Source organism: Alternaria atra, assembly GCF_907166805.1.
Source record: "Alternaria atra isolate CS162 genome assembly, contig: 25, whole genome shotgun sequence".
NCBI lineage: Eukaryota > Fungi > Ascomycota > Dothideomycetes > Pleosporales > Pleosporaceae > Alternaria > Alternaria atra.
Window position 1 is genome coordinate 3,607,801 of NW_025091323.1, and position 22,004 is coordinate 3,629,804.

Here is a 22,004-nt window from a genome sequence, read left to right on the forward strand (position 1 = left end):
AGCGAAACAAGACTCCAAACTGCAGAGACGTCCAGAGGGCCCAAAGATCCAGAAAGGTACCAAAAAGACAAAAACTCGCCGAAGAGATGGGACGCCTGTGTTTAATTGCACATCGGGCAGCGGGCGCCCGAGGCGAATTGAACCTCCTCAGGGATACGCGATGCCGTGGTTTGCTGCGGCATGGGCCATGTGCTAGTCTCAGTTGAGTCGCCCACGAACTTTAACCCCTCGCATACCATCTCTCTTATACCGACAAGAAACGCCTCTTCTCGACATCCCACGTTTGTACCCTGCCTTTGCTCATTTGCGATTGTAAAACCTTCCGCCTATCATCTGTTCTTGCTGCTGCTGCTATGCCTGACTGTCTGCTTGAACATGCACGCCGTTCAGCTGCCGGTCCTCATGCACAGGCACTTCACGACTCATGTTCACTCATGCATGTCCTCAAAAGAACTGATCAACGTTTGCTTTTGGCCATGTTCCGACGCGTCCTCATAACGTCGGTTCATGTCGTTCCTCCTTTCCTTCTGCCTTCATGCTCATGCTGTTAACCATCGCAATTGCCGCCCCTCCCGTACGCTGGGACTCTCGGAGAATAACGCACACACCACGTAATACATCTAAGACCCGGGAGCAGCCGAATATCTGCTAGGTTACCCTTCGTCGTCAGCGGATATTGAATCCAAGCATCCTTGCTCATCCTACGTTGAAAACGACTTGAGGGCTGCTGTGCTGCCATGAACAATACTCACACTGACTCATGCGCGCGTCGCGCGTCGCGTGGGATTGCACAAAGAGACGACTTGAAGACTGCACTTGTTTAGTATTGACAAAACATCACCAAATAGACTTTTTGATATATATATCTCTCTCTTTATGGGATACAGCCTAGCTACTCAGGCAAAACTGCGGCTTTTAATACCTGGAGTCTTATTCGCGTGTCATTGATCCTTCCAAAACCATATTGCCTTGCTCGTCTAAACAAGTGAGCGAATCCTGTATCCTATCCAGCTCGTTCGAGCGGCTCTGGACGAGTGCTTACTGTCGTGCATAATGATCACCCAGACGATACTGACGACTATAGCGGACACTGATAGCATGGTTTCGATGATGACGGAGACTAAGGGGCTGTCGTTCACCATGGCTTTGGAAACGAGGCTGCTATGAATGAAGTTACATCTACATAGGAAGGAATGATAATGAACATGCTGGCGAGAGCAACATGGTCTTTGATATGTAGATAGTTGGCTCATGCTGTTTGAGCTTACTATTACAAATCTCGACCAGCGTATAGCGAACCATCTGTTATGCTGCGAGACTGCTTCAAGCGTTCGCTGGTCTGTTCGGCGGTCGTTGACTTCGTGACAATACTACCTAGATACAAAAGAAGCTTAACCTGTCTGCAAACCCAAGACCAAAGACTGTTTCAAAGAGGCTTGCTATAGGTAGCGCTAATCATCGCTCAATGTACATACTCATATGCGTTCTGATTTGTCCGTATTTCTGAAGGTTGTAGCTCAGCGTCACTCGTAAGTGATAGGTGCGCTGACGTACGCCAAGCCCTCGCATGGCCAAGTGGGGCATAGGCCGGGAAGCTACAGCAACTTTGCCTTTTTGGCTTACGACACGGCCCCTTCCAGAGAACTAAGCCTCCTTCTTTTTGTAGCTTCCTTTGCATCTTTGCATCTTGAAACGGTGTGTAAAAGGAAGCACTAAGCCTGAGCCAGTGGTTGTCTTGTGTCATCCGCACGCGCCACCGCACCAAATTTCCGACCACCACGCTGTGACCGCGTGACAAGTTCTGTCTTCTCTCATTCGTTAATAAGCTATATCTCAGTCACTAACCGCGCATGATGGAGAGGTCAAAGTCAAGGTTGAGTTCTCCAGAACGAGCCAGTTCCGTGGCGTCAAGGGCTACGGCATCGCGCACCAGCAGTCAGGAAAAGCTAGACGATATTGAAAAGTCGTCAACTGCTGTCGGAAGCCCGCAAACCTCTCCACTTGAATTTAAACCGGAGGCCGACCTTGAAAAGCTACCTGGCCACGGGAAACCACGCAGAGAGTCGGAATCTACCAAGTTTGGCGGTGAAGAAGAGAACCCAAATGTCAACGTATCGTTTCACAGACCATCCTCTCCGTCCACTGTTCACAAGGTCAAGGGCTCCACCTACCAGAATGTCGGCGAGAGCGGGATTAAGAGAATGCACAAATTCTCGCTCTACGAAACCAGTACCCGCTTCTACCTCATCGGTGCCGATATCACAGACAGGCAGTTTCGCGTGCTGAAGATTGACCGGACTGCTGCACCTGGGCACTTGAACATCTTCGAAGATGATATAGTGTACAATCGGCGAGAGATGCATCAGCTTCTGGATACCATAGCTGACGGTAACAAGGCCACAGGAGGCATGAAACTAAAGTGCAGCACGTGGGGTCTATTAGGCTTCATCCGGTTCACGGAAGCGTACTACATGCTTCTGATATCGAAAAGATCACAAGTGGCAATGTTGGGCGGCCATTATATCTACCAGGTCGATGGTACGGACATGGTTCCACTAACGACTGGATCAACATCAAGGTACCAGAAAGACCGCAACCCGGAAGAAGCGAGATTCTTGTCTATCCTCAACAACATGGACCTCACACGATCTTTTTACTTTAGCTATTCTTACAACGTGACAAGAAGCTTGCAACAGAACATCATTCATCAACGGACTGCACTTGGTGAAGGTATCTCCAACCCTGAACGCGATTTCCAGAACATGTTTGTCTGGAACCATCATCTCCTGAACCCTGCGCGAGATGCATTGAAAAATGTGTACGATTGGTGCCACCCAGTAATACATGGGTACGTGGACCAGTCTTCGCTGGATATATTTGGGCGACGCGTGTACCTTACCATCATTGCTCGGCGATCAAGACATTTCGCGGGTGCTCGTTTCCTCAAGCGCGGGACGAATGACCTCGGATATGTCGCCAATGACGTCGAGACAGAACAGATTGTGTCTGAGCAGACTACCACGTCCTTCCATGCTCCTGGGCCACGACTGTATGCAAATCCGTCCTACACATCCTATGTCCAACACCGTGGTAGCATACCGCTATATTGGACTCAAGACAATACTGGTGTGACGCCAAAGCCCGACATCGACCTGAGCCTCGTGGATCCCTTTTACAGCGCGGCAGGACTGCACTTTGACAACTTGTTTGAGCGGTATGGTGCTCCTGTATACGTCCTCAACCTCATCAAGGCGCGAGAGCGAACCCCGAGAGAATCCAAGTTGCTCTACGAGTACAAACACGCTATCGACTACCTCAACCAGTCCCTACCGAATGACAAAAAGATAATCTATGAAGCGTTTGACATGTCAAGGGCGGCCAAGACGAGAGGGCAAGATGTCATTGGCACCTTGGAGAATCTGGCCGAAAAGGTCTTGCGTAAGACTGGATTCTTCCGTAACGGCGACGACGAGTTTGATGCACCTCAAGTTCAAAATGGAGTGGCGCGGACAAACTGCATCGACTGCTTGGATAGAACAAATGCTGCTCAATTTGTCATTGGAAAGCGGGCGCTAGGTCGACAGCTGCAAGCGTTGGGTGTCATCTCCGGCAACACAGTGGAGTACGATTCCGACTGTGTTGAACTCTTCACGCAGATGTTCCACGGACACGGTGATACCATTGCGATTCAGTATGGTGGCTCACATCTCGTTAACACGATGGCTACGTACCGGAAGATCAATCAGTGGCAAAGTAGTTCGCGTGACATGGTTGAGAGCTTCAAGCGCTACTATCACAACTCCTTCCTCGACTCGCAGCGTCAAGAGGCCTACAATCTGTTCCTAGGCAATTATGTCTACCATCAACGCCAACCAATGTTGTGGGATTTATCAACAGATTACTATCTGCATCATCAAGATCCAAAAGCATTCCTCGAACGCACGCGACGCGATTATATTCAATGGTATACACTTTCGCATCTTCAACAGCGCAAATTACCACCTTCAGTCATGCCAGCTCGACCAACTGAAGAAACGGCGTTTGACTTTATCAGCTTTCGTGATGACTATTGGCTCGAGTACTACAGGCCATTAGCCATCTCATCGTATCTCAAGATCTTCGCCTTTCGTTTAGCTAAGCCACGGCCAGGTCGGGATAGCAGAGATGGAACATATCCAACTCGCAAGGAAAACATGTCACCGTTTGTTCCTCGCACCAAGCAACAAGATCACGACGCACATGGAAGAGACGGAAAGAAAGGTCCTCGAAAAGGCGTGACCATATTTGATCCGTCCAGCGAGACAGAGTTAAAACCTGATCACATTCCTAACAATCGCAGGAGAGATCTACATCTTAGCGTTGATTCATCAGTCCGACATTCGATTCTCCGAGATCCACACTTCGAAACCTACCCACCAGCCCCTCCGCCATCAGCATATCAGTCTTTGGCAAATTCAGCGTCGACATCAACTGGTCTCTCATCTACAATCAAGCCCGGCTTCAAGCCCGCCGATAAAGCCCTAGTCCACCAGTGGACATTAACGCAATTCTACGAGAACAGCATGAACCCATCGGTATCCCACGGCGAAGAAGAAGAATACGCCCGCTACATTGAGCACCCACTCAACCTACCTCTCGTAATCAGCAGTGAAATGCCCAGCGCCGACGACCCTAGCGCAATGGAATTCTACGATTACCTTTCCATGACCGAAGGCAGCATCCCCGCACCAAAAGACTTTGACGAAGACGGCGTGCAGATCACTCTCTCTGATTTACCTCGCCTAGACATGGATCGCTCGGCCCACCACTCCTTTGCCCGCCCCATGACCTCGCAGTCAGTCAGCACACCCTTCTCCCACGCACCTTCTTACTCATACCCACAAACGTACAATCTCTATCCACACGTCTACTCTGATATCCAGCAGCCGCCCCCACAGTCGCAGTCTATTGGAAGCAAGTTCCAGACGCCAGAAGAGGATATCGAGGAGTTTGAAGAGTTTCTAAGGGTCAAGGAGAACCCATTGGATGTTGAGGAGGAAGATACGGCCAAGAAGAGGTACAAGGCGTACCGGCAGTGGTTGAGAGGCAAGAGTTTCTTCAAGCAGAGTAAGGTTGATCCGGAGTGGCAGGCACAATTACCTGTGAGATAGAGGTAGAGCTAGAGGTAGAGCTAAAGGTAGAGCTAGAGGTGGTTCTGGGTATCGTGTGCTTTCATTTTGGCTACTTGGAATGTGTCTGAAGCCTGTGTAGCTTTGTTCTGGCTATGAGGCTCTTCTCTCTGATGATACTATGATAATGCTCTTGACTGACTCTCATACTATCTCATCGGTCATGCCCGCAAGTACCCCGGCGCCGACAATGCCTCCGTCCTTGGCCTCCTTGAGCGTGACTTGCTTGTTCTGGTTCGCCGATGAACCCTCCTCGACCAGAATATCTATCCACTGCTGACACGTCTGGAGCCACTTTGGATACTGTGAAATAGTTCCTCCAGCATACGCAATAAACAGCTCTTCTATCTCGCGTTTGCCCTTTGTATGCGCACCATTGGTTGAGGCTTGTGGCTTGTCTAGCGCGACGTCGCCTACACAGTTGAGCAGCCCGACGCAAGCAGCAGCGATAAGCGCCGATGAGCGCTGCTGAACAGCCTCAGCAATATCCCGTATCAATTCCACCTTGTCGACTGTCCAGAAAAAGTCTTCCGAGGACTCTGCGTCTGGGTATCTACTCTCAAGCTCTTGCTGTACGATACGACCCCCCTTTCGTGCGACGACCTCCGATAGGAAGCGCGTTGGTAGCGAGTTTTTGAGCATTAGTGATGACGGTACTTGCACGTCTTCCTCTTTTGATACAACATCAACAAACACTAATCGTACAATTTCGCCGAGATACCGTCCAGAGGTCATGTACTCGAATGGCTGGAAGCCTGGTGCATCGCTGTTGGCATCGAGTGTCATGTCCCAGGGCGTCTTGATGTTCAGGTCGACCAAAGGCTTGTCCGTGCCACGAATCGTCCACTCCGTATTGATGACCACAGTTTCCACGGCATCGGGGTTTGAGAGTGCACTTCTCTTGTCAGGATGAAGACTCTCTGGCTTCATTGGTACGGTAGCGTTGGTGCCAGTGCCGACAATGAGGCCCATGGCTACGCGGCTGTTAGGTGCCGCTTTGGCTGCATAGGCAAGAGACGCGAATGTTGCTACCGTGTCGTTGGTAATGGCCGCTACCCGTATTCTTGGCAATTGTGACTTGGAATGGTTGAGTTGGCTGGCTGAATCATCCGCGTGACAGTATCGTGCATAGCCAGCGAGAAGCATCTTGCCCAGGTTCAGGTCTGAAGTTATGGCGAATCCTTTGCCCATTGGCAGCAGGGTCGCTTCTGAGATGCGGGTTTGCCTAGATGTCTATTAGCGAAGTATCCTAGTGTACATGCGAGTTCACACTTACGCCATCGGAAAACTGAAGGTGATACCGAGCAGAATCTCATCACCTAGAGGGGATGTGACATGTTTCGTAGTCTCCTGCTCTTTAAGAGCGCTCTTGACAACCTCGGCGATACAGTCACCAATCCAGGCAAACAAGTCTTCAGCTTGGTCCATCTTCAGGTGGTCCCCAATAGGCCAATTCCTGTCATGACTTCTCTTGATCCGAGCAAATACATTCTCCCCAACCGTGCTGCTCCGTGTCCGCTCATCTTCTGCGCCACCATCTGGCTCTCCGATTAGCTCAACGAATCCCACTCTTAGATTCGTGCCACCAACATCGATGCTCAAGAATTTGCCCTTCTCTTTCCCCGTGGGTAGTGCCGTGACGGGTGTAACTAGAAAGTGCTCGGTGGAAGTTTTAGCCAGATGACTGTAAGTTGCCGAGAATTGCTGGGCTAGATCAAGCAAGGTGCCCGTATTGATAAAGCCGGTCAATGCTTGAATCGCAGCAGATGCCGCGTCTTGTTGATCATCTGACGCCATGTTTCGGGTTGGTGCCAGACTTCAGGAACGGACCTTGGGAGATGATGCAGCAGGGCTACCGCATGTGTTATCGAATCTGGAAGCGGAAGGTGGACAGGGGATTGGGTGCAGCCTCGCCAGTGGCAGAACAAGTCAATGTCCAAGTGGGGTAATTAGAATGTTAACAAGTCAAAGAGTCATTCCATCATGAGCGAAAGAAGCGAAAGGGAAAAGGAGGCATGGGATTGCAAGCTTTACGCGCCCAGCAGATCAGTCGTTCATGAGGTAGGATCTGTGTAGCCCCTCCGAAGCTCGGTGTAGCATTCGTGTATAACGCCACACGGCTCCAGCATGACGGCTAATTGTTCTGCCGTGCTCTGTTCCCCTCGGCTCTTTTCACGCGTTTAGCAAGTGCATTACATATCAGAATCTAGAGAGTGGCATAGTGCCACGCAGGAATGTGTCTTCTCAACTTGTTCAACGCTCACTAGATACCGAGTTTAGGTTGTTTTGTTTTGTTGTTGTTGGTACCTAGATGCGCCACTCATAGCCCTAGTCAATCACGCTATCAGCAATAAGCCCGAAGGCCTATCAGTTCCATCTTTCCCCATTCGACTACTTTCATCGCATCACAAGCCCATCGTATCTAGCAAGCCAGCCCAACAGCCCTAGTTAGTCGGCTTAACGTCCAGACCACCTACCACCTATTACGCCTAGACGAAGCCCTACATAAAATCTCATGGCGGCCCCGACACCGTTCCATGCAATGGAAGAGAAGGTGCCCTTCCTCGCAAACACGCACGAGGATATAAACGCGCCGCCACCCGACGAGACAATGGCATCTCGCAAGACAAGGAAAACGCGCCTCCAAGTGGCGGCGTTTGTGCTGCTATTCAGCCTTTTCTGGCTGGCGCGTACATTCACCTGTACAGACATGCATGACGAGACCGACACCAAAGTACCAGTAGATGTACACATCATGTCCAAGTGCCCGGATGCGCGGGATTGTCTGAAGAAGCTCGTCTTGCCCGCCATGGCGAATGTGTCGGATAAGGTAGACTTCCGATTGAGCATGATAGGAAGGCACGTCACATTGTCCACGCGCAAAGCAAACCATGTAGCTGACAAACACACAGCCTAACGGCAGACGACGGCGTCGAGTGCAAACACGGCCAGACCGAATGCCTAGGCGACATCGTCATGCTCTGCGCCGCATCCGAGTACCCCGATCTGAAATTATACCTTGGCTTCACCAACTGCCTTACCAACGATTATTCCGAGATACCCGCTCGCTCCCTCATCGAAGACTGCGCGTTGGAACATGGCCTAGACTTTGGCGTGCTGAACGATTGCATGAGCAAGGAGAACGGCGCGTATGGCATGGGTCTCCTGAGGGACAGCGTACAGCATAGTAGCGATGTAGGCGTGACGACGAGCTGCACCGTGAGACTGGATAACAAGGTGCGGTGTGTGACCGATGGGGGCAAGTTTAAGGATTGCGAGGGTGGAGAGAAGCCCGAGGATCTGATTCGGGATATTGAGACATTATACGAGGAGGCGCAGGGTTGGACATATTCTTGAGGGACGATTAGGGCATTTCCGGTAATGGAATTCTGGCGTTTGGTTTTGAGCGGTTCCTACACGCATCGGTAGATTGATATACCCAACGCACCTCGGTATTTTTTTTCAAACTCCACGATACACACGCACACATTCTGCAATGCGGAAACCTTTTTAACGTCTTGATATATCGTAATTGCAAAACGCCTCCCATGCGTGGAAGACCTAGACCAGTGCAAATAATAAACTCCAATGCTAAACATGCACAAAATACCCCCCACTTCTTCTTCCTAACTCTGCCTTATTGGAACTCTCCAAATTCGCCATCATCAAAGCCCAAGTCCTCGGCCGTCTGTTTAGGCGGCTGGAAGCTTGCAGCATCAAAGTTCTGCCTACTCCTTCTCCTCTCCTCCTTGACGCTCTTCGCACTAGGCGGCGGTGGCAGAAACCCAGGACCTGCACCACCCCCACTGCCCGGCGGTGGCTTTATACTAAACAGCGCATCTTGTTCGCTCTTGCGGTCGCCCTCCTCACTCTTCTCACCCCCTTCATGTGATCTCGACCGCCTTCCCTTCAAGCCCCCCAGATTTATCGATATCGTTTCGCCAGCCTTGAGGCTGAAATCGCGTTTCGGTTCTTCGGCGACGGGCGTTTGTGCGGATTTCGAGGAGCGGGATGATGACGACGTTGAAGTGGGGTTTTGTTCAAAACCGAGTACGCGGCGGGCGTCTTGCAGCGCAATGCTGAAATCAAAGGCTTCGCTGCGTTCCTCGAAGCCCATGCCCAGAATTGCTTTTCTGCCGTCGCCTACTACGGTGATGGCGAAGAAGCGGCTGCTGTCCAATGCTTGTTCTACTGTCCTCTCGCTTGTGTATGGTGCTGCGGCGAATAGATCGCCGGTTTTTGGGTCCTCCAGTAGGAGTGTTGTCGTGACCTTTTCCTCTGCATCGTCGTTGCTTTGTTGCTCGTCATTGAGTGGAATTGACGTCTCGAGGACGCGCAATCGAGCGGTGAAGATTTGCAGCTTGTTGTTGTCGGCTGTCCAGGTAGAGGCTTGGTAGCCCTTTGTAGAGGTTGCGGGTGGGATCTGGTAGATGTGGACTTTGGGCGCAAGGTAGAGGATGCGTTGGATGGCAGTTGAGGGGAGGGGTTTCCCAGTTACAGGGTCGACGTTCATGGTTGAGTGATTATTGGGCTCTGCTATGTTCGTCGTCTCTTGCGATAGGTGTCGTAACTTTCGTCGCCCCCTGGATCCAGAGAGTCGGGGGGAGCTATAATCTTAGCGGGGTAAGGGTTCACTTGAATCACGAATCGCGAATCCTACAACTCTGACTCTGTTATGCCAATAATGTTCGAGGGGCGCTCCGATTCAGGGTGGCTGTAATCCCAAACAGCGTTTGAAACGGGCGTGGTCGGAGGGATTGGAGGACATGACTGCCCTCGATTCTTCTTCAGCGGTGATGCGTTGGCACTGCAGGGTCTCCGCGCTTTTGGATGGAGAGACCCCGCCCATTCATATTCGTTGCGGGACATATGCAGCCCAGGTATGGTGACCGCTTAGCGCTGCGGAACATGCGTTAGATCGTGTTAGCTTCCACGTTCTATTCTGATATGAAGATTCGCGATACTTAAGGTTTTCTGATTCGCCATGCTTGTGCGGTCTAGACAAGGCTTGTACTTGTCACGCACTTGTTACGAAAATGGCAATGGATTCTCTTGATTGCTAGTCTATTTCGATCGCATCGGATACGCATGCTTGGTCTATTTTTGAGCTCAACAGCAATATGTATAAGTCAAGTATATACAGGAAGGGCCAGATACAGTTCAGAGACCATGTTTAGATGTAGGTGTAGCAGAAGGGTCCTCCCATAGTGCTCATTGCATCACCAACAGTAATGTTTCCAGGGTAAGCGTGTCCGAGGGTCATGATGTCGGTGAGCTTGGTCGCCGGTGCGGTAGGGTCACCGAGGAAAATTGTTCCGTAGATGGCGTTGGTCCTGTCGGCAGGGCTCATGTTCTGCCACGACCACCATACGCGGTCAATTTGGCCGTGGTGGAAGTAGAACCATGGGTCACCTGTTCAATGTTAACCGAGCGTCCTTGTGCAGCGAAGATAGGAAAACATACCAGGAGAAGTGAAGAAGTCCGAGCCGGGGTCGGCACCCACGGTAAAGTGACCAGCAGTGTGCACACCCATGAATTCAGTGAAGGCTGGGTCGCCACCTTGCATGTCGTACCAGAAGGTCTTCATGTCAGGACTGTTGAGCAGCTTGACAACCATATCATCGTTGGTCCACTGGCTGGAAGTCCAGGCAGAGATGTCACGCTTCAGGCAGCGGGGGTTGTATCCGAGTCCCGCGTTGGGGTCAGTAAAGTCGGTTATCGGGTTAGGAGGAGTGCAGAGAGAGTCGGTGAAGACTGGACCAAGGTTGACAGACCAATCCTTGAATGGACCAGAGGTCACGCAGCCTCCACCAGTGCCCTTGGGAATCTTGATCAAAGGTGCGTCGTTGGTTGGGATACCATAGAAGGTCTGGTTGCTGCATCCTGCAACACCGTTGCCGCCCATAGAGGTAGCAGAGCCGTCCAAAGCGGGGCTCTTCATCGGGTTGTCAGCCCATCGTGGCCAGTTGTAATACGGTTGATAGCCCTTGTAACCACACTCGTTACGGAGGGTTTGCTCGTAAGCATAGGTGAAGTAACGGTGCCATGGGAGGAAGTTGCCAGTGTTGTGAATGGAGAACGTTTGCTTGATGTGAGTGGCAACAAAATCATCGTATCGGTTCTGGCAGCCCGGGCACTCAGACTTAGGCGTCTTGGGAGGCAGCTTAGAGATGCACTGGACAGCTTTGACATAGTCATTCTTCTCCGATGTAGTAAAAGTCGCCCTAATTTTGTGAGCTACAGTTGATGCATCGGTTGCCGGAGACTTACCATTCCTTGCGAACAATGAGGTTCAGGGGGTTGCATTTCTTGAACTGGTCAGGCTTCTGAGTAGCCTGGTATATCTGCTGATTGATGGCGGCAACACCGGCATACAAATCAGCCTGCAGGATTTTTCCCCCGAGGAAACTGGGAGAGACATTCTGCCTCTTGTCGAATGAGACAGCGGGAGAAGCCTCTTCGAAGGAAGGGATGGCGCTGGCTAGTGCCGCAGGTGCAAACCAAAGTAGTGCAGCGGTACGCATGATGCCGTTTCGAACCGGGTAAAGATGGGAGGTCGAAGGTCTGGAAAGGCTTGTGAGGATGAAGACAAACGAATGACTGAAACGGTGGGGGACTTTGAATAAGGTTCCGGATGAAAGGCCAACACGAGCTAGCGATTACTGTATTAATATTAGGAGATGAAAGAGGCGTGAGCAAAACGTGGCGATGCCCTGTCTGAAGTTTCGAGGCTGCATGTGCCTTCAAATACTTGCAGGAAGCAACCCAACACTCGCCTCCATCTAGTCTAATGTTGGTATAGGATACCTGTGCCGTACAAGATCGTGCTGTTTTCAGACCCATTAACTCGGTCTGTTGTTTCCGAGTAGGCATTGATAGACATCGAGTCAGTTGGGGGTGGCCCTTGAGCTTATGGCATACTGAAGTTTTATTCGCCAATATTCTTCAGGCGTTCGAAAAGGGTTCGAAAAGGGTTCGAAAAGCTCCTTGGTGCATGATCTATCACCGAATAGGCGTCTGGCAAATGGCAAATGCCGAGGTCGCCTCGCAGGATTTGGCGAGGCGTTTCCAAAACTCCGCTACACGTGGGTTAGCATGAGTCTCGCCCCTTAGGTGAGTAGAAGGAAGGAGCTGGCGCGGATTTGACGCTCGTAAATGAGTGTAAGACGCGTTAGCGGGGAAGTATCATTGGATGCCGGGTTATTGGAGCCCTCGGCTGCGGATTTACCAAAGGTAGACAGGGTGACGGATAGGACGGGACTGCCGGAGACTTGTGCCAGTGGCTGCACCAGGTGAATGCCGAGCCGTGTGGGCTACTTCACTTTTTTGAGATGGCTCCACGGAGGTAGGAACATCAGCGCCTAAGCATATCCTAACATGAATACCAGCTGAATGCGATCGATACACTGGGGTCTCTCCCTGGATAAGATTTCTATATCGATCTGATGACGCTGTTCGGTCAGGGAAGTGAACGGACAAATCCAAGCGCGATCCCGACGAAAACTTCATCTTGATTAGGCGCCACTTTATTTTACCCGGTCGCATCGTGCGAAGCCCGGGTGCGGGATAGACGGGAAGAGCGGTAGGTTCCTAGAGATACACCAGGTACCTGCTGTATTCTGCTTGTAGTCCGATGAACATGAGGGATCGACCAATAGGTACCTGGTACCAGGAGCTTTGATGGACATTCATGTTTAGGCAATATGCGTTAAGAGGGCTAATAAAAGGTTTGATAGGAGGCCCTGTCGATTGAAAGAAGCTCTGGAGTTCTGAACTAAGAACGGGAGGGGGAATCAGGTAGAGCGGGCCGCCTGATCACACTATCTCGGGACAACTGTCAAAGACCGGATAATTAGAGTCTCCCGGGAGCGGCTTTGTCGCGCTTGAACGATTAGCGTGAACAATTAGCGCCTGTCATCGCTCGACCACCATTCCGTTAACTCATCTGACTTGCGACCACCTACATCACCTGCGGCAGGCCCGGACTTCGCTTAACACATTGTCCGCTTGATGCTCCGACTGCGGACTATGATGATAGCTTTTCCATGGCTTTGGCTTTGGCCTGCGACGAGCAAGCAACACGCAGCTCTTCTAAGAACACCTGCGCAGCGCTGTGCGACGCAACCGAGCTGTACGTTCCTCGTGACTAATAGATGGAGGACAGTGGTAATGGTCATTGGCACAGAACCAGTATCCCCACTCGGGAAGAAAGAAGCCTGAGACTGGCCCATGACTAGGGTATGTTCGTTTAAAGAACGCGAAGCTACGAGCCATGACGGGAACGCATGATAGCTTTACGCAAAGGGAAAGTCGCTACGAACCTCCAATATTCCTTTAAAAAAACACCACTTTTCGTCTATAGCGCATTGCTTCGACGCGTAGTGATTGTACCCGCATCAACTTCTACTCAGACTGCGAATTCCACGGAGTAACTTCTACGAGAGGATGGTTTTCGAACTCTGTCTCCCAAATTTGGCATTGATCGTCCCAAGTCTATATGTTCCTTGCCCATGATTGTGATTTTAACCCTGAATTACTGAGTGGACGGTCCGGACCGTTCGGCATCCGCACTCGATGAATGAAGTTGTATCGCGAATACGTTCTGTTTCTGTGCAGTCGCGCCCTGCATACGCAACCTTTTCTGCATGACGAAAGTAATGAAAGCATCCATCTTGATGCTGAAGATGTAGCAGTTAAGCGGCACATCAGAGGACGAAGGATTAAACTTTGCAACTGCAAAGCCACTGATGACTGCGAGAACAGTTTGGCACTAAAACCGCCACTCCGGTTATTCCCCAGCTGCACGACCCTGCCGAGCCGTCATATCGATATTAAAGTTGCATACTATGCATATACGGACGTGCAGTTATTGGTCCAAACCAATACTACTCGAGACATGAGTTCGCTTGCTCGCAATTCAGGATCTTTGCACGCTGCATGTGCCTAGATGCTCCTTTGGAAAAGAGCCTGCAGAAAGCGTTCTTGAACAATGCTCTAATAGTCTGAGGACCTACTTCCAAGAAGTGCGATCTACTCATTGCTTTCCCTTTGATTGCGCAACCGTCGACATGGAGTACCATGCTCTTGTTTCGAGACAGGAAGGGGGACCGCCGATGATGCCACCTCGGTCACCAGAGTACATGGCTGAGAACCAGGCTGGACGCTTGCTGGCGGTGGAAGGTTCGTTATTCGCATTATCGACGACCACTGTACTGCTGCGATTCTATGTGCGAATCTTCATGCTGAAGACGTTTGGTTGGGATGGTACGTACAATCCACTGATCTACAGTCGTATCAGACATGACTAACTGTAACAGATATTATGATGGCGATCGCATTGGTAGGTTGCCATTACTTTTATGATACATGTATCCTTGTGCGAAGTTACCGAAAGGCAGTCCTTGCTAACCATAGCTCTACAGGCTCTGAGTTCCACCACTCTAGGACTGTTCTTGAAGGTTATTGACCTGGGACTTGGAAAACATGCGGAAGCCTTCCCACTGGACAACATATTCCCATTCTTTAAGGTCATGTACTTCTACTCAATCTTTATCATCGCCGCATACAGCTTCATCAAGCTTTCTATCGGCTTCTTCTTGTTACGACTCGCGGACCGTACCAAGTGGCGGCCGTTTCTTATCGGCATGCTGGGTAAGTTTGACAGATTCACATTGCGAGAATGAAGTAACTAACGTGCAGACAGTCTTCATCGGTGCTTTTACTATCGGTTCAACTTTCGCTATCATCTTCCAGTGCATCCCGGTGCGAGCGGGATGGGACTACACCCTGCGTCCACCGATTGGGTATGCACCCCATCTACGTTCAGTATGATCTATCATCCATACTGACACAATCACAGAACTGCGAAATGCTACGATGCTGGAATCTTCAAAAACGTCGGTGTCTTCAACTCGTCAATCAACATTGCAACGGATCTGCTCTTCGCCCTAATCCCCATCCCCATGGTATGGAGACTCCAGGTAACGATACAAACGCGCATAGGCTTGGCAGTCATCTTAAGTCTGGGTCTTTTCGCCTCTGCAGTAGCCATCTACAAGACACCAATGCAGTATAACTTCTTCAAGATCACGGATTGGTCCGGCGATGGATCATGGTACTACATCTGGCAACAGTACGTGCTCACCCTGCCCAATCTAAACATACACTTGGACTAACACTTTCCACAGAGTCGAGATGCACGTGGGAATTATCGCCGCCTGCCTCCCTACCATGAAACCCCTCTTCGCAAACTTCTTCGGTCAAATGCGTTCCCTCGCTTCAAAAGGTCGCACCACTGGTTCCAACGGCCTCAACAGTACGCCGTTCCGTTCGAACGGGTACATGAAGCACAACGACATGCGCCCTGGTAATTCTTTCGCCATGAAGAACTTGAGCGAAAACTCCACATCGACTGGCCGTGACCCGTATACCGAGGAAGCTGTGCTGGGTAAGGATACATATCATGCTGAGGCGGGACCGGGAAGGGGAATGAGCAGACCAAAAAGCCAGGCAGGAGAGAGCGATGAGAGTATTCTGGATCATGACGTGGTTACGGGACAAAGGAGGAGTGTGCTTCCTGTGGGTATGACGATTGTAAGGACGACTGAGGTGAACATCACGAGATAGTGTGAGCGAGGATGCCGGGAAGTTGTACATAGGCGGTTTAGCCCATTATTACCATGTTGCGTTGCGTGAGATACCCCTGATCAAAGCACTTGTTGGTCGCGCAATGTTTGTATATGTAGTAACGGTCGTTTCATATGTGGCCAATATTTCTTGAGTAAAAAATAGATTCATCAGATTCTATGTCTATCGTGTAATCATATCTATAGCCTTTCTATGTCGTCCAGCATTTCCGTTTTTGGTAATCCCTTGGGGATGGCTCCTTTCCCCACATAATCTATCTACGCCGCAGCCACTGCCGTGCGCACATGATCAAGAGGATCTGGTATTTACTGCGCCGCAGCATAAAGGGTCCCAACCCTCAGGAACCAGGAACCAGGAACCAGGAACCAGGAACCAGGAAATAGGAAATAGGAACGATTTCCCCGACTCAATTTCCGCAGTCCCATCTACTTCTTCGTTTGAACTTCGATTCCGGCCGCGCCACTCTTGTACGCCTCGTAGCCTTCCTTGGCGGCCGCTTGGACGGTAGTCTTTCCTTCTACAATGCTCTTGCACTTGCTCAGGATGTTAGACCAGTCCTCGAAGACTGTGAATGGTACATCTTCCCGTGCGCAGTAGCTGATTAGGTCGTGACCCTTCTTGGCGAAGAGCAAGTCTGTTTCGCGTGCCGCAGAGAGGTCGGATACACCGTCACCAGCATAGAACATTGTTGGCCGGAGGTGCTCGGGTAGGCTGGAGTACTTTCGCAGTTCGATGGACTTGTCATGGCCGAATCCAGAGTCTGGGTGCTTGAACAGAATCTGCCATCCACCCTCCTCGTTGATGCTCTTTCCTTCCCGTGGACCGACGTGGTTACCTAGGACTTGCATCTTGCTTGCATTTGGGCCAACCAACTTCTCCAACAGCGCCTTGATTACTGGCTCCATGCCTGAGCTCAGCACTACTACCGGGATATTGTTCTCCAATGACCACTCAAAGAAGCCTTTGAATCCAGGGTCCAGCTTGATGTTATCGACAAGGTATTGGATACATTGGTCGTAGGGCTTTGTGACGCTGTCCATCATGTCTTGGAAGGAGTCGCGGAAGGAGATTTCGTTGTTGAGGCAGGCGATGTTTCCAGCGCGGCGCTTGTCGCGGCCGTAGCCAATGGTGTCGGTCATGAAGTCATTGGAGTCTTGGAGGGTGATTGTGCCGTCGAAGTCTGTGAAGAAGATGAACTATATTTGTTGGCATGAGATGTAGCAAACATGGCTGAGGAACGTACCTTTGGGTTACTCTTCATAGCAGGTAGTTCTGCCAGGTCAATTTGTGTGGAACCCATGGTATATGTGACGGAAACGAGCGACTGTGTTGCTGGTTCTATGGTTTGGGTCTGAAAGTGGATGTAAGGAGCATTCCACGATATCAACAACTTCTAAAAGATTGGATGGAGGGGCACTAGGGAAACCCTTAATCGGAATGCCGGCAGACTTGCAAGTAAGGAACGGTGGCTAAAGAGCCAGTCATCGTCATGCCGCAACCCCACGCGCCTTGGCACGTCAGCGCTCGATGCGACGCCGCCCGCTTCGGAGGTCCGCAATTTGGCCCTTTTTCGTCATTCGTCATCCAGCACAGGTGCTCTTCATGTGAGGGTAGAGACAAGAATGAGGCCACTGCTTCAGCATGCTTCACGTTCGGTTGTCGCCAGTACGGTAGCACCTTCGTCACCATCTTTAAATAATGTTGTTCGCAGCGCGTCGTCGGTGTATTGGAGGTGTCGGTATCGCACAGCTTCTGGTGCGCTGAAGTGGGATGCAAAGACGCAATTGAGCCCCGGCCCATCAGGACAATGGTCGCGACGCGCCTTTACAAGCTCGACAAGATGGAGGGAAGAAGGAAGACCGCCCAAGTCATCGGATCCCATCGCAATGCCACCGCCTACAGACGATGCGCGACCTATACAGCAACCTCCGAGCAGACTATCAGGAACCCCACCATCACCAGAAGATCAGGAGCGACTAGAAAGAAGACTCAATGCTATACTGGAGGATCAGATGGCTATCAAAAGAGCCGCGGAAACTTCGGTAGCCGCATTGCAAGACCCGCCCGTCTCTGAAGTCGAGCAGCCCCCTCCAAAAGAACCAGAACAACCCAAAAAGGATGAGCCCTTAGACAACATAGCTCGTGTACCGGATGAACATCTGCCTTCGCACCAAGAGAAGCAGCGATGGAGCCTTTCGAAACGCTTCTCCGAGGCCATGGATGAGCTGTTACCGAAGCTTGCTGTGGTTACGCAAAAGGTCAATACATACACCGGAACTGACTACTCCGGCGTGGAAGCACTTAGGAGGGAGATCAAGGAGCAAGGTATACACGCGAAAATCTTCTGCTATCTTCTATGACATCTAACATCACGCAGAGAAACTCGTCAAAGCTCGTCGTCTAGCCATCGATTCCGCCAAACAAGCTCTCGACACCGCCCTCGCCCACCAAGCTACTTCGCAGAAAGAAGTTGTCGCTCTACTTGAGCGCAAACACTCATGGTCAAACGGCGATCTCGAGCGTTACATGGCTCTCATTCGCTCCGAACACATCAACGATCAAGCCGTCCGGGAAGCCAAGGACGCCGTCGCGGACGCTGAAAATGCTTTGGAAGACGCGCGAGCACAGCTAGAAAAGAGAGAACGTGCGCAATACCACGAGGAGCAAATCTGGAGTGACACTATCCGGAGAAACAGTACATGGGTTACGTTTGGCTTGATGGGTGTCAATATCTTCCTGCTGTTGTTGAGCTTGGCGATATTGGAGCCATGGCGAAGGAGAAGGATGGTTAGGGAAATCAAGAAAGCGCTGGAAGCACAGCATCAGATTGCTATGGATGCTGCGACATCATCGGCTGCTGCAGCTGCTGCAGTTGCACCTGCGTCAACCACGCAAGGTCTTACAGCAATCGAGGAAGAGATCGATAGGGTTGTTGATCGTGCAGATGCGTCTGCAAATAAAACGACGCCCGTGGTACCTGAGGAGGTCATCGAAGAGTCACCGACAGCGGGAACCAATATCGTGTCGCCAGTCGAACCCGAAATTATTCCAGAAGTCATCGCTGAACCCGCTGTAACTCCGGAAGCTGAAACTCTCACACCAGAAGAAAAGACCCTAACACCCGAGGAACGCGTCATCATCGCTGAAGAAGCCTCACCATCACACACCACTCCTCCCTCCAAACTCGAAAGCTGGCAGCAAAAGGCCAGCTTCATAGCACATGATATCGTCAGCGATCGCCTCATTTCAATGCGACGAATTGATTACACGAGCGCCATTCTCCAAGGCGCTGCGGCGGGAGCTGTCATCACGGCGAGTATAATCGCCGTATTGAGACCGAACTGAGCCATGTAGTTTGTGTACGAATAGTCTCTGTATTAGAAAAGTGTATATAATCTATCCAGCGAAGCTCCAAGTGCTTCTGCTTTTTGACAGCCTCCTTGTACCGTATTTGTGGCCTGTGCGTGTTTCTCTAAGTACAACTCAAAGAAACCGAGCTTCCTCGTACTTGTGCCAAGGTGAGACGGTATAACCTAGGAAACTGACTTCTACGATAATCGGTGCACACATGGTTCTGAGCGCACCTGCCATCAAACTTGTGCGGTGCTCTCGTGGGAAAATGCCATGGACTTGATGGCAGACCTTGAATTGTGCTCGAGACGAACACCAAGCTTTAAGCAGGCAGCCACCTCTGAGATCCTTCCCGGCTTGTGTAGCATGTTATCGCGGAGAGGGGCCGACGTTGCTGTGATCAGTTCTGCAGAACAATCTTGTGGTCATTCCGAAACTCAGGAGCACACATGTGCGAGGCAGAATAGAAGGAATTCCGGAAGTAGGAATATGGTGTCCATGGTTCATGGTCCAGCGTCTAGCAACATTCCAGACGTATGCCTAGTATCCGATATGCCAGGCGTAGCAGATGAGAGAATAAAAGTGGAAGATGCGAGTACCACCTACTCACTCATGTCTTCACTCTCATTGCCATCGTCAATCTCAGCAAGCACCTCGCTCTCGCTTTTCCTTTCTTTGTCTACCGCCTTCTCTACACTCTGTAGCATCGGCAAGTCCCCAGCACCATCCCAAGCTCTTGCTCTTTTGATGATGTGCCGTGACCGCCGGATAACCTCCTCTTCCGCCTTTTTAATCGTACCGCTTACTCTTACGACTCTTATCACAACGGGTATATCGAGGGGTTTGGGAAGGTGGGTAATATATGTGAGGGCTGCCCAGACCATTCCGTAGTGATCTCGAGGACATCGTATTATGGCTGTGCTGGTCGAGGGAGAACAGTAGTTGACTGTGCTTGTCGTCAGTAAGGCGATTGTGATACACGAGGAGCTATGTACCTTTCAGCCCCGAAGACACCATGCCAGCACCATAGTCGCCAAATAGCTCTTCGACTCCCTCTCGTATCATGCGGATAATGAGGCCTTGCTTAAGAGCATCAGGCGTCGGCGAATTGATCTGAATGACATCTGGGAGCTGCGTCTTGCTCTTCGCGGGAGGTTCCGGGTATAGAAAGTTTACTACCAAGTAGCGATTCTTGACGCGCACCATGTTGACTTAAAATATGTCGTCTGTCTTTGTGTAACCGTCAAGTGCCTTCGCCGGAAGAAGGTGGGGGCATCCAAGTGAAAGGCAAACGGAATTTTGAAAATAAAACGACAGGCAAACCCTCGGCGCCACGCGATTGCAGCCACGGCAATCAAAAGTCCTCACAGTTAGTACCTGCGACAATCTTGGGGCACGCGCAGAGAAGACGCGAAAGTCACTAAAATCACAAGCAAGGCCCCATAAGTCAATCGCAAGCGCGATCCATGCATTAGCGTGTGAGGCGTGAACCGCCTTGGCTATGACGCACATGGCTAGAGGCAGCATCCCCAGCTTTAGTGCCTCTCCTTCCGCAGCAACAGCACCAACACCAGCAACGGCTATCACTACAACAGACCCACACCATCACCACGCTCTAGTCTCCCGAGGACTCATCTCCTATTCGAAATCCCCTTCAAACCCCAAGTCACGCAAACGATCGAAAGCGCCCCCGGCTAAGCGCAGAACCGTTCGTCGTCCTCCGGCTCCCTTCAACATGGCGTCTTCGTCTTCGTCTTCTTCCACGCCTCTGCTCTAGTACGATTCCCCTAATACACCATACATACGTCGAATGATAGTAGCTAACAACACTACAGCGCATGCATAGCCCACAACACAACCGTCCTAACTGAACACACGGCCTCTGCCTCCTCAAACGCCTCCTCTCTCGTCTCCCTCGTCCTCCCACGCATCGCTCACGACAAATCCGCCCACAAAACCATTGATCAATCCAAATTCTTCATCCATTGCCTCGTCAAATCCCCCTCAGACTTCCCCAACAACCAGTCTACGGCCGGCGGGCTCACCTTCCTCGTCATCGCCGAACGCGACCTCGGCCAGCGCATACCCTTTGGCTTCCTGACCAATCTCGAAAAGAAGTTCTTTGCCGAGTTTGAGCCTGGAAGCACCAATTTCCATGATTTGCCGCCGTATGGGTGTGCGAGTTTCAATGGCGCGTTGAAGAGGATGATGGTGGAGCAGGGTGGTACTCAGGCTGGCCAGCAGGATGCGCTCAGGACGGCGCAGCGAGAAATCGAGGGTGTGAGGGAGATTATGACGGAGAACATTGAGCGTGTATTGGAGAGGGGTGAGCATATGAGTGTGCTGGTTGATAAGACTGGCAGACTGGGAGAAAATGCGAGAGACTTCAGGGTTAGGTCACGGACGCTCAAGAGGAGGATGTGGTGGAAGAACGTCAAGTTGATGGTGCTGTTGACCCTCGTCGTCATCTTCTTGATCTACCTGTTCGTTGGCTTCGGCTGTGGTCTTCCTGGTAAGTTCACTGGGCATGGCAGGAATCTCTTGAATGGAAAGCTAACGAACAACAGGTTGGGGACGATGCCTCGGTCACTAGACTCTTGCCAGTACAAGCATAACATGACTGCTTTTCGAAATGCGACAAGGCCTTCACGAAGCGTACACGACGAGTTCAGAGAGATTGATGCGATTGCGCAAAGTTCGACGACTTCGCGCAACGTGGGGAATTTGTTTCCATTGTATACACCAAGGGCGAGGCGTCTGGCGTCTTCCCTATTCCCACTAGTAGTAATGACTACCTTTATTTCCAATCCCATTCCATTTGATTTGACCGTCCCATCG

At 51.0% G+C, this 22,004-nt stretch overlaps 10 protein-coding genes across 10 annotated transcripts; 5 read left to right on the forward strand and 5 right to left on the reverse strand.

Annotated features, from left to right (window-relative positions):
- Positions 1–1,853: 1,853 nt before the first annotated feature.
- ALTATR162_LOCUS6273 (uncharacterized protein) lies at positions 1,854–5,150 on the forward strand (the record flags this gene model as incomplete). Its single annotated transcript, XM_043313894.1, has 1 exon — positions 1,854–5,150. The coding sequence occupies one exon, from the start codon at positions 1,854–1,856 to the stop codon at positions 5,148–5,150; it is 3,297 nt and encodes a 1,098-aa protein (XP_043169829.1).
- A 162-nt stretch (positions 5,151–5,312) lies between these two features.
- ALTATR162_LOCUS6274 (uncharacterized protein) lies at positions 5,313–6,965 on the reverse strand (the record flags this gene model as incomplete). Its single annotated transcript, XM_043313895.1, has 2 exons — positions 5,313–6,393; positions 6,445–6,965. The coding sequence occupies 2 exons, from the start codon at positions 6,963–6,965 to the stop codon at positions 5,313–5,315; spliced, it is 1,602 nt and encodes a 533-aa protein (XP_043169830.1).
- A 745-nt stretch (positions 6,966–7,710) lies between these two features.
- ALTATR162_LOCUS6275 (uncharacterized protein) lies at positions 7,711–8,525 on the forward strand (the record flags this gene model as incomplete). Its single annotated transcript, XM_043313896.1, has 2 exons — positions 7,711–8,039; positions 8,081–8,525. 2 exons carry the CDS (start codon positions 7,711–7,713, stop codon positions 8,523–8,525), a joined length of 774 nt encoding a protein of 257 aa, XP_043169831.1.
- Positions 8,526–8,805: 280 nt separating this feature from the next.
- On the reverse strand, positions 8,806–9,681 carry ALTATR162_LOCUS6276 (uncharacterized protein; the record flags this gene model as incomplete). Its single annotated transcript, XM_043313897.1, has 1 exon — positions 8,806–9,681. The coding sequence occupies one exon, from the start codon at positions 9,679–9,681 to the stop codon at positions 8,806–8,808; it is 876 nt and encodes a 291-aa protein (XP_043169832.1).
- A 660-nt stretch (positions 9,682–10,341) lies between these two features.
- Positions 10,342–11,692, reverse strand: ALTATR162_LOCUS6277 (uncharacterized protein; the record flags this gene model as incomplete). The annotated part of the gene is made up of 3 exons (XM_043313898.1): positions 10,342–10,580; positions 10,632–11,392; positions 11,439–11,692. The coding sequence occupies 3 exons, from the start codon at positions 11,690–11,692 to the stop codon at positions 10,342–10,344; spliced, it is 1,254 nt and encodes a 417-aa protein (XP_043169833.1).
- A 2,544-nt stretch (positions 11,693–14,236) lies between these two features.
- On the forward strand, positions 14,237–15,794 carry ALTATR162_LOCUS6278 (uncharacterized protein; the record flags this gene model as incomplete). Its single annotated transcript, XM_043313899.1, has 6 exons — positions 14,237–14,432; positions 14,486–14,508; positions 14,591–14,819; positions 14,872–14,971; positions 15,028–15,300; positions 15,356–15,794. 6 exons carry the CDS (start codon positions 14,237–14,239, stop codon positions 15,792–15,794), a joined length of 1,260 nt encoding a protein of 419 aa, XP_043169834.1.
- A 446-nt stretch (positions 15,795–16,240) lies between these two features.
- ALTATR162_LOCUS6279 (uncharacterized protein) lies at positions 16,241–17,115 on the reverse strand (the record flags this gene model as incomplete). The annotated part of the gene is made up of 2 exons (XM_043313900.1): positions 16,241–17,011; positions 17,059–17,115. 2 exons carry the CDS (start codon positions 17,113–17,115, stop codon positions 16,241–16,243), a joined length of 828 nt encoding a protein of 275 aa, XP_043169835.1.
- Positions 17,116–17,701: 586 nt separating this feature from the next.
- ALTATR162_LOCUS6280 (uncharacterized protein) lies at positions 17,702–19,160 on the forward strand (the record flags this gene model as incomplete). The annotated part of the gene is made up of 2 exons (XM_043313901.1): positions 17,702–18,140; positions 18,193–19,160. 2 exons carry the CDS (start codon positions 17,702–17,704, stop codon positions 19,158–19,160), a joined length of 1,407 nt encoding a protein of 468 aa, XP_043169836.1.
- A 608-nt stretch (positions 19,161–19,768) lies between these two features.
- Positions 19,769–20,372, reverse strand: ALTATR162_LOCUS6281 (uncharacterized protein; the record flags this gene model as incomplete). Its single annotated transcript, XM_043313902.1, has 2 exons — positions 19,769–20,112; positions 20,162–20,372. The coding sequence occupies 2 exons, from the start codon at positions 20,370–20,372 to the stop codon at positions 19,769–19,771; spliced, it is 555 nt and encodes a 184-aa protein (XP_043169837.1).
- Positions 20,373–20,901: 529 nt separating this feature from the next.
- ALTATR162_LOCUS6282 (uncharacterized protein) lies at positions 20,902–21,759 on the forward strand (the record flags this gene model as incomplete). The annotated part of the gene is made up of 3 exons (XM_043313903.1): positions 20,902–20,942; positions 21,002–21,678; positions 21,734–21,759. 3 exons carry the CDS (start codon positions 20,902–20,904, stop codon positions 21,757–21,759), a joined length of 744 nt encoding a protein of 247 aa, XP_043169838.1.
- Positions 21,760–22,004: the final 245 nt, after the last annotated feature.